General features: G+C 46.6%; 1 protein-coding gene across 1 annotated transcript in view; it reads right to left on the bottom strand.

Moving 5' to 3' along the window:
• Nucleotides 1-1236: 1236 nt before the first annotated feature.
• Nucleotides 1237-11096, bottom strand: part of ndst1b (N-deacetylase/N-sulfotransferase (heparan glucosaminyl) 1b) — a 101116-nt gene continuing 91256 nt past the window's right edge. Inside the window, exons 13-16 of the mRNA XM_063203833.1 lie at nt 10268-10438; nt 6727-6836; nt 4370-4472; nt 1237-2309 (exon numbers count right to left, since the gene is read on the bottom strand). Of these exons, the coding sequence (XP_063059903.1) occupies nt 2190-2309; nt 4370-4472; nt 6727-6836; nt 10268-10438 (504 nt within the window). The 3' untranslated portion in view covers nt 1237-2189. The remainder of the gene's footprint in view (nt 2310-4369; nt 4473-6726; nt 6837-10267; nt 10439-11096) is intronic.

Below are 11096 nucleotides of genomic sequence, written 5' to 3'. Positions count from 1 at the left end.
AATATTTGGGTATTTTTTCACATTGGACATGGGTGTAGCTTATCTTTCTTTGTAGTACCATAATGCATCATTCAGTAAAAACTCCCATAAAACTTTATTTACATACAGACAATAAAAGTCATTTTTTGTGTAAATTCATCCCTAAAATGCCACTCGTCAGCCAGGGCTGTGATAAAAAAAAAACAAAAAAACAAAAAACAATAAAAAACGTAGTGTTTGCTATGCAGAACCAAGCATTTAATCAGTTCACTAGCTTAAAAATAAACATGGAAATTAATTTTGCTCTGCCCTGGCTGAACACAAAGCAATGCTTCACCATCAGTATGACACTGTGCAAATGGTTCAATGATGCATGGATACAGAGGAGGAGGATTTGTAGTGATCCATATAATCGCCCAGTTTTTCTTCTTCTTCACATTTTGAGTCAGAGGGGGTGGGGTAAGGGTGGTGTTGGGGCTTGTGTTAAATTGAAAACATTTTGTAGTGTGGGATATGTGCCCTGTATACATAATGACCATCTTCTGCTTTTGACAACAATGAATGATATTCTTGACAAATGTATTTCGGGTGGGGAGTGGTGTGGATATGTCTGTGTGAAGAATGCTTTTTAGGTATACGTGTGTGCGCGCGCATGTGTGTTTGTTGAGTGGTCCTGCAAGTAATCTGGCCCTCTAGTGTGATCTAATGCTAGGTGTGGCGGCCTCAGCGATGGTGACATGCTCTTGAAAGCACTCCCTGTGGTCTCGCTAAAAACGCTGTAGTCAAGCCCTGACAACACATGTGGAGCAGACTACCGCAGTAGACAGAGGCCAAATACTACACAAAATGGCCGCCACCTTGGTTTGTCTCCCTCTAACCTGTGGGGAGCACACCTCCTCACCTTACCACACTGTTTGTAGGTCACCCCGTTGTGAGAGCCACAAGATAATATTAAACGAGGGCAGGGTTGATATGTCCCAAACACACTGGGCACAGGCTGATATACGTGCTGCTCCTGCTGCTGAATACTGTGCATCGTTAAAGAGGGATGTTGCGGGATGAGAGCGAGATGAAGTGACTGAGAGCTTAATTCCTGCCTACGGGGGTACGGACGACCTGGTGAGATCTAACCAACACCAACTCAAAAGAGCTCCCGTTCTACTGCTCCTACACACAGCTGTGCTGCCTGCAGTGCTGGCACCCGTGACCAGCCATGTGTGTGTGTGTGTGTGCGCGCGTGCATGCGCGCGCGTGCGTGCGTGCGTGTGTAATTAAGAATGACAGAGTGAAGAATGGTGAAAAAAAGGTTTGAAATGAGTGTTCAACCCTGGCACTTGCTCTTGAAAGATTGGCTAGTTTGTTCTTTACAGACTGGCACAATTTCAGTCAAATTTCTATCTCTCTCTAGCTTTCTTCATGAAAGGGGGGGGATGATGTTAGGTGTGAAAGTAGTGTAGGTGTTTTTGTGCGTCTCTTCCAACACGGGAGGGGATTAAAGAGAATGGGAGATGAACTCTTGACACGAGTGGGTGGGGAAAAAGAACGTCTCTCTTTTTTTCCCTCCCCCTCCCTCTCCCTCTCCATCCCTTCCTTCCTCCCGTGGTTCGTGGCTTCGCTTCTCTTGCGTGTCGGTGCATCCCCGTGACGTGTGGACCTGTGGCTATCATCTATAGCTTTTTACTTTACACATCCACACTCCAAGCAGGGTCCCACAATCCAGCCTTGTCCCCATGGATTGCACCCATGCTCTCGTTGATACGATGAGATTCGATCCCATTCACCCACCCCATTGTCCCTCCACTCTGAGGCATGACTCCACAAAAAACTGTCCCCTTCTGGCCTCTTATTGTGGTGGCATGCTCCTCCCAGCCCAGTCTCACTCGACTGCCCATAGGGCCGCTGGAGGGGTGGGGTGCGGTAGGGCTTCGGTAAAGGCTTGAGGGAAGGGAGGTCGAATGCAGTCTCTTTTCTGTCTATCTGCCTGCCTCCCTCCTCAGTCAGTGTGAGCAGAAGCTGAGCCCCTCCTCCCTCCTCCTCCTCCTCCTCCACTTTCTCCTCCTCCTCCTCTTCCTCCACCCTGGTTGCTGCGGTGGGAGGTGGTGGGGCGGAGGGAAGAGGAGTGTGTCCTTGCGGGGTTGGTCACGCGGAAGCGGAAGCTGCGCGGCCAGCCGTAGTAGAGGGGGCGCGGGGGCGGGGGGGCACACCTCCTGTTACCTGATGTGGAGCAGCTCCTCTCTGAGCCAGCTGGGGAGGGGCTGGCCCATCTTGTAGAGCAGCTTGGACAGCTCGATGTTGGGCTCCCGGTACTGGTCCCGCAGGAAGTTACGAGACTGCCATGGAGGAGGAGGAAGGAGGATGAAAGAACAGAAGGTTCAGTTAGGAGAGTACATGGAAGAACATATAGTATTTGCTGACTACTAGAAATGTATTGAACACAACATTTCGACCAGTCTGGGGAGGTGTGACGAAGACCCAACATTGTGTACAATAAACTGGGAACAATAGTGCGTGGATCTTCTTTATATTTTATTTGATTGCGTTTAGTCCGGAATCTGTTTACTGAATTTGGATGTGTGCGCACTCCAAACGCTTACTTGACATTATAAATTCTTCATCATATGTGTAGACAAAGGCTCCAAGGCTCAAAGCTGCCACCTCAACGCCACTAGTTTGGGAAACTATGAGGCGAGCTTAAGGCTGAGCTACTGGCGCGGGTTTCCAAACATTCTGATGCCGAGCTATGCTATGGATATTCGTTACACATAATATTGAGAGCCAGAATGTATTTATACAGTCTGAAAAATGTTCCTGTACAAATTGGCAGTACTTACGTACTTTGGCATATCCATATCTTCGACAAGGATATCAACCCCGAGCAAACACATAGCGGTATTTATACAGTAAATGTTAGTCTAGCTTATATCTTCGTATCCTCAATCCTCACAGCTGCATAAGTGAAATCTCCCATTGTCCACGCTGAACAAAAACGCTTTCACTGTACTTTAGCCCACAGGATGAATGAAGGCTTGGCAAATAACATCCCAAATCCCTAAAGTGGCTCGGTTGTACAAATGCCCTCTGCAGCACCGTGTTTTTTTTCCTTTTATTCCATTTTGTCTATTTTTACCCTCTCTCACAGGTGTGTTCTGACAGAGGGCACCGTGGCTGGCCGGCTGGCCGGCTGTGCGCACACAGTGCAGCAACATGTCCGCTTGCCCGTCCGTCCCTGCACAGAGGAGCGCAATCTCAGCCACAGTACCAGTGTCCCGCCGCGCCCTCCATCCCTCACGCCCTCCCTCTCTCCCTCCTTCGCCTGTTCTCTTCGGGAGATTCGCCCTGGCTGACTGCCGCCTGGGGGTCTTGGGTTCATAGTTGATGCTGCCGCCGCCTACTCTCTACACCCCCCCCCACCCCCCCTTCTCTCTGCGTAGGCGGGAGGAGGACGTGCACGTGACCCCAGTCCTTCCCTGCTAATTAACTTTGATGTGGATGCCAAGAAGCCTCAAGGTAACTCCAAGGACTGAATCTAAGTATCAGGCCTTCTCTATTTCTCTCTCCCGCTGTCTGTCATATTTCCGCCTTCTTTCTTCTGCCGTCTTTCCTTTCCCTTCCAAGTGAGAGTAAGGAGAATCATTCTCTCCCTCTCTCCGCTCCGTTTTCCCTTCTTCTCTCTTTCTTTATTCTGCTGTCAATCATTTCTCTCATTTTTCTCTTCCATCTGTGCCCTCTTTCTTTGTTTGTTTCTTTTTTTTCTTTCATTCATTCCTTCTTTGGACTGCACAATGGCAGGACTTCTTTCTTTCCCTTTCTCCCCTCCCTTTTTCTTTCTTCTACCGTCTTCTTTTCGTACCCCCTCCCCAAGTCTACTAAGGACAGAGCTGTGGCGAGGGTGTGTGGTGCTGCGGGGCCCTCTGCTGATGTTCCAGAGCAAGGAGGGGTGTGGCGAGACGAGGACGAGGCGAGCTGACAGCGACCTGTCACTTCTGCTGAGGCCGACACTACATCAAGCCAGGGCTTCATGCGCCGCTCGCCAGTGTCAGATTTCAGCCGCCGAGTTCCAGAACAGCGGTGCCCAACACAAAACGCTGTAAGGCCTTTTATTTCTGGCACTCATTTTTTTTTCTCTTTTCAGGCAAGGCCATTAATTCTGGGACAAATATTTCCTCTTTCTAGTAAAACGGGCCGCCAGTGAGCTGCTTTGCTTGTAACAGCGCTGTGCTCAGTGTGGTTATGTCATAATGTTGGTGGGTAGTGCACAGTGGGGTAGGCGAGCTGCTTTTCGTGTGATGTGCAGAACTCGGCTCGGTTTTGTCACAACGCTGCTGGTGGCTAGTGCAGGGTAGGGCAGGATAAGGTAGGGTAGGGTAGGGTATGTCCGAAAAAGACTCACATCAGCGTCCATGTCCGGATATCGGCGGCCCTTGCTCTTGCCCAAACACTTGGTCTTGCCCCCGTCCATCAGCTGGCACCAGAAGCCCTTCTTGGGATCAAACCTGAACAAGGGGAAGAGGAGAGAAGGAAATAACATACATTTTACAAGTAAAGAAAGGCTGGCTGTGTGTGTGTGTGTGTGTGTGTGTGTGTGTGTGTGTGTGTGTGTGTGTGTGTGTGTGTGTGTGTGTGTGTGTGTGTGTGTGTGTGTGTGTGTGTGTGTACACATGTGTGGGTAAATAAACGCATGAATAAACGTATAAATAAATAAATTAATAAAAAGCTAGCGGATCCTTCCACGTCAGTCTAATGGAAAGCGATTTAAGAGCAGATGGCACACAGCTTTTGCTGTTTAAAGAGCTGACACGGGACAAAACATTCCCATTGTCCACTGGGGGATGTGACTAACAGATGTTGCTGTTTATGTGCCTGGGTTAGTGATTATGTAGCCCAGCACTGGAGAGAATACGAGGGCGCACAAGGTGGTGGTGGAGGAGGAGGAAGAGGAGGAGGAAGAGGTAGAAGAGGAAGGTGGAGGAGGAGGAAGAGTTAGTATGCAGCACTGGACAGGAGAGAGAGAGAGAGAGAGAGAGAGAGAGAGAGAGAGAGAGAGAGAGAGAGAGAGAGAGAGAGAGAGAGAGAGAGAGAGAGAGAGAGAGAGAGAGAGAGAGAGAGAGAGAGTGCCAGCGCAAGACAACGAGACAGATGAATTAGATGGAGGTTGGGGGTATTGAGAAAAAGCGAAGAAACAAAAAAGGAACAGACAAGCAGGAAGGGATAAGAGGAGCTCCGATGATGGTGATCGGTTTGGAGACATGGAAGGAGGGAGGTGAAGAGCTTGGCTGAGAAAAGACAGCAGCAGCAGCTTCCATAGCCAAGTCAACCACCCACTCAGGGGGGTGGGGCATGGCCCACGCCTGGCCCAGATCCAGACACTACTCTACTGTACGCTCAAAGCAAGACCTACTAAAATCACTGTTAGCAATTCCCTTTCTATTAACAAAAGACGTAAATAAATGATGAGCCACAAATGCTAGCTTGGTAGCCTGGGAAAGCCCATGCTGCTTTACACAATCGTTTCGATCTGAAAGACAGCATGGAAGCTTGTCCCAAAGTGCTAGCTAGAGGTAGAGAGCCAATCCAAGACTGGGGAGCGGTGGAAAAATCATAATGCGTATTACTTGAAAAATGGAAGCTTGCAGTTTGTTTGAATACAACTGACACGATTTTGGCAGTGGGCTACGTATATATGGCCAATAAACGGCCATTGGCAATCGTAAACTACACCTCCCCCAACAAGTCAGTACGGTCTCTCCAGACCATAGATCACTTGTGATATGGTCTGGTGTGACCCAAGCAACTACATTTGGTGTGAACCAAGCAACCAGCTTTGGTAATAAAATTGACCTCAAAGTTTGTGCAAATTCAGCCTGGCATTGCCATACTTATGCTCCAGTCCAAAACAATGTTCCATCCACATTATGTCTGGGCTCGGTGTTTAGCAAGGGCTTTAGTCTTGTTAACAGACAAAGAGCCAATAAGCGAACAGGGCAGGGACAAGTGGAGGACATTGCAAACTTCAACAAGGCTCACCCCTCCCATCAGTGATAGTGTAAAACTTAACGCATATTTCAAATTTTAATGATCTTAATGTACCTTCCAGTAAATGCATCTCTATGCGTCCATTCCAGACACTCTGTACGAATGACATTAGTGCGAGGCTATGGCGAGACCTGCCCAGTAAGCAGTGTTTTGGCGCTAAACAACCGGCTGACAATAAAGGTTGCAGCAATGTTTTACGAGCATCCAGAGTGATTCTACAGCTTTACGAGCGATTAGTGTGCGAGAGAATACACAGCTAAACTCAGCTCTCTGCCATCATGCCTCCCCTATGGCTGCTATTTAAATCAAAGATGGACAGGCAAACAAATCTGAGCAGATAACGTCTGCAGCAACAGTATACTCCCAAAGAAAAATGTTTCGGGCATCCGCACTTCATCTGACAAGACAATAGGAGCGTACTGGACTTTGACTCCGTTTGCTGAGTTTCCAGTTTTGGTCCAGCACCCAGACTGAAGTGGATGTGTGTCCTTTGGCATTATGAGGACAGAGAGAACCTGCTGACTAAAGTTGATGTGCATGCTGTGGCATTATGCGGAGACAGAAAGAACCTACCATCTTAAAAAATACATCGAAAATGGCAGACATCCAACCATTAAACACACAAACAAACATGTAAGCACCCACGTGTGCACACACACACACAGAAATGCGCGCACACACAGACAGAAACACACATGCAGAGGAAACACTTACGCAAGGATCTTGTGATAGTTGAGTAAGTTTGTAAGCCCCAGGAACTTCTGGATCTTGTCCATGACCGAGGCCGGTTCCGTCCTTAGCATCTGTCCATCCAGCACCAGAATCTGACAGAAACAAGGAGCCAAGAGTAGACACACAGACACGCACGTTAGAAACAAGACACTCACGCCCGACTGAAACAAGACACAGAGACCATCCATTAAAACAAAGAGCCCAGGAGATACATAGGCCCTTTTCCCATCTCATTTTAAAGGGAAAACGTGTCCTCTTTCTATTTTCTAGAGACATAAGATAAGCCCGTTTGTTTGGTTTTCCGTCATACATGTCGCACTATCGTTTTGATGCGCATCATATTAAAGCAAATCATGTCTTTGATAGAAAAAGGTTAATAGAGACGTCCGTCAGAAGAAAAAGAGAGACACAGACAGGCGTGTTAGCACTCTGGCATCCAGCATCCCATCTGTCTTTATACTGCTTTTACTCAAATTCCTCACAATGCAACACAGCCAAACCCGCCAAACTCACTCTCTTAGCGATAAATAAACATTTGTTTTTTTGGGTGGCTGGGGAGAAAGTATGTGGTTTTGAGAAGTTGATTTATGCAAAAAGGCTTCATTTCCTCAATCCAAGACATAAAATCAATAGCAGTCCCGGGCCAATTTACACCATATCATTCGTAACTGCCAAATATTTGGCAGAATGCACACTAAGTCATGACACATGCAGAATATACTGACATTACTGAAACCTCCTCCCACGGACACATTCACAGGAACACGACACATTACATGTACACACAAACACATGTTCATGTTCACACATGAAAATGAGGCAGTTTCATAACGCGTGTATATTGCTATTATGCAACAATGACTGTTGGTGATCATTGAAAAGATTTAGGTGCTGGTGCCTTGAATCCAAGTATACAATCAAAGCATGCTAAGCATAGCATGCAAAGCAAAGCTATGATTAATATTACCAAACCAAAGTGAAAAAATAGAAAAAAGTTGTGGACAAGAATATGAAGAGTATTAGTTTTGAATACTTTTACTCCTTCATCCTCCTATATAATGAGTAACTAGAATGGGCACTCGGTAGAGCGCAAACCTTCGCCTACGCTACTTATTTTTTTCTGGCCATCTTCAGAGTGTGGGGCATAACATTGTCCAAATTTTGGTGTTAGTTTCATTTAAATCGGACCGGAATATCGTAATATTACATTTTTGGCCCAGTCTTGACCTCTTATTCAATTCAGCATGCACACGTTGTTCTGGCATATATTACAGGAAGGCAGTTTTTTGTCACCATCGGAGAATACGTCTCCAACAAGTATGATGTGCCTTTTGGAGTTGCTCAGGGTAGTTGCTTGGGCCCTCTCCTCTTCTCTCTCTATATGTTGCCCCTGGGCTCCATCATCAGAGAGCACAATGTTGATTTTCATAGCTATGCCGATGACACTCAACTATATATCTCTGTCGAGCCTAGCCAAACCACTGCCATTAATGCCTTGACTAAATGCATGTCTGCCATCACAGATTGGATGAACAGTAACTTCCTAAAATTAAATGAGGATAAAACTGAAGTGTTGCTCATTGGGCCTAAGAAAAAACGTGCAAAACTCCACTCAAGCCTAGGTGACCTAAGCATGCACATTAAAGATAAGGTTACTAGCCTAGGTGTGGTCATAGACTCGGATTTGAGCTTTGAGCCTCACATCAACAAGATAACAAAATCTGCTTTTTTCCATCTTAGAAATGTCAACAAAGTGCGCGGCTTGGCCCCCCGACAAGACGCTGAGAAACTTATTCATGCCTTTGTCACCAGTAGGATAGACTACTGCAATGCTCTCTTCTCTGGTCTCCCAAAAAAATTAATTGACAAATTGCAACTCATTCAAAATTCTGCGGCAAGAATCCTAACAAGAACCAGAATGAGAGAGCACATCTCTCCTGTCTTGGCAGACCTGCACTGGTTACCTGTCTCATACAGAATCGACTTTAAGATTCTGCTCACAGTATTTAAAGCATTAAATGGACTTGCCCCTAGTTATATCTCAGACATGCTCTCTTTTTATGCCCCTGCTCGAGCTCTCAGGTCCACTGATGCCAAGCTGCTAAGGACCCCCACCCCCCCGCAGAAGAAGATCGGCGACGCCGCGTTTGCCTGCTATGCGCCCAAGAGATGGAACACCCTCCCCATCGAGATCCGATCAGCCACCTCCGTCGACTCCTTCAAGAAGCAGCTGAAGACCCACCTCTTCATCCTTGCCAACTCCTAGCTGCCAAGGCGTCATAGTGTCCCAGCTGCCGCAGCGCCCTTACTACTCGCAACCAGCCCTGGCAGGGGGCTCCCCTAGGTGGCCGCTGGTCTCTGCCTGAGGTTTCTTCCTGACTATAGGGGGTCTTTTTTCTCAGACCTCACTGAGCTTTTTTTTTCCCCTTACAAACTATGAATCAAGCGAAAGGGAGTTTTTCCTCACCCCTGATGCCACTAGGGGCCGCACCTGAGCGCCCAATCTCTGTGTGACTATCTATGACTTATGATAGGCCCAGCCACTATGGACCTTACACATCTAAGAATCCTGGTCCTAACCTACGTAGACCTTATGATTCTACATTCTCTGTCTATCTCTTCTTCCTCTTTCTTCCTGCTTTTTCTACCTCTCCTCCATACCTCTCCTTTTAAATGTATTTCTAACAATGTTTTTTTCCCATTTGTTAAGCACTTTGAGTTACATGCCTTGTATGACACAGTGCTATACAAATACAATTATTATTATTATTATATAGTGCTTGGAAAATAAAAACGTTTTTGACCTTTTTGTGACCTTGACCTTGAGCTTTGACCCAATCACTCCCAAAAAGTAATCGATTGTTCCTTGGGTCATGACCAATCATCCCAGTAAATTTCATGAAAATCGGCGCAATTTACGTTTTTGACCTTTTCGTGACCTTGACCTTGACCTTTGACCCAATCACTCCCAAAAAGTAATCGATTGTTCCTTGGGTCATGAGCAATCATCCCACTAAATGTCATAAAAATCGGCTGAATTTAAGTTTTTGACCTTTTCGTGACCTTGACCTTTGACCCAATCACTTCCAAAAAGTAATCGATTGTTCCTTGGGTCATGACCAATCATCCCACAAAATTTCATAAAAATCGGCTCAGTTCTGACTGAGTTATACGAAGTACAAACAGGCATATTCACAAATAAATAAATACACGGCGGGCAAAACATAACCTTCTGGCGAAGGTAATAATAATAACGCATGCACACACACACACGCACACACACCCTAATGGCACAAATACACCAAACGCGACTTGAGTGATATCTTTTAAATAATCTCCACAAAACATGGTTGAATATTGTCTGTCTGTCTGTCTGTCTGTCTGTCTGTCTGTCTGTCTGTCTGTCTGTCTGTCTGTCTGTCTGTCTGTCTGTCACTTGCTTGCTCTCTCTCATGATGTCTTGCTCTTTCCCCTACGCAAATATTGAGATGTATGCATGCAGCGGCCGTCAGACCAGACCCACCTGGCTGGGGTGGTAGTGACTGAGCCAGCGCTGCAGGTGTGTGGCGTACAGGCCGGGCTGCAGGCAGCGGTTCTGCAGGCCCTGCAGCTTGGCGGGGGAGTCGCGGCCCGCTGTTATCACCTCGTGGAAGGTGTACCTCTGAGCCACCGGGTCGTCATGTGCTCTCTGGTGCTGTAGAGGACACAGATCGGTTAGACACAGATGCGTAGACACCAGGCTTGAACGAAATTTCGAATGGGATGAATTTGAATTCAAAGTAATGCCACAATACGAACACTAGGTGGTGTCAATACCTTGAATTTCTTTGAATTTAAGATACACCACCCTTTGAGAGTACATAGAACACCACCACCTAGTGTTCGTATTATGGCATTACTTTGAATGAAATTCATCCAATTCGGAATTTCGTACAAGCCTGGTAGACACACACAAGAATCAAAAAGAATGTCTGGCTTATATGGTCACTGTACACAACCAAAAATAAATCACACAATTGTACAATGAAATTGAAGTATCTCACTCCCCACAGCAACATGTAAGCATTTTGAACCGATAAAGAGTATCTTCTATCATTTATTATGGATGTAGGTGGGATTGGGTTGTCAAGAGGTGGTTTTCCCCCTGGTAGAGAGGTGAAAGTAGGCAAGGAGAATCTCAATACGGTGTTAATAGTGGCGCACCTATCTGATTTTAGTAGGAGGCCCAGTCAGAAGCTGAAATAAGCAAACTTTACCTCACTCACTAGTTCTATCGTTTCCCCTCTGGCCCACCGTCGTCGTTCAAGCATTGTTAAACGCCAAAGACAGCAGGTCACGAGAGGCTAAACTAC

The sequence above is a fragment of the Engraulis encrasicolus genome, chromosome 7 (assembly GCF_034702125.1).
Source record: "Engraulis encrasicolus isolate BLACKSEA-1 chromosome 7, IST_EnEncr_1.0, whole genome shotgun sequence".
NCBI classification, from domain to species: Eukaryota; Metazoa; Chordata; class Actinopteri; order Clupeiformes; family Engraulidae; genus Engraulis; species Engraulis encrasicolus.
This window is presented reverse-complemented; position numbering and strand designations above follow the sequence as displayed.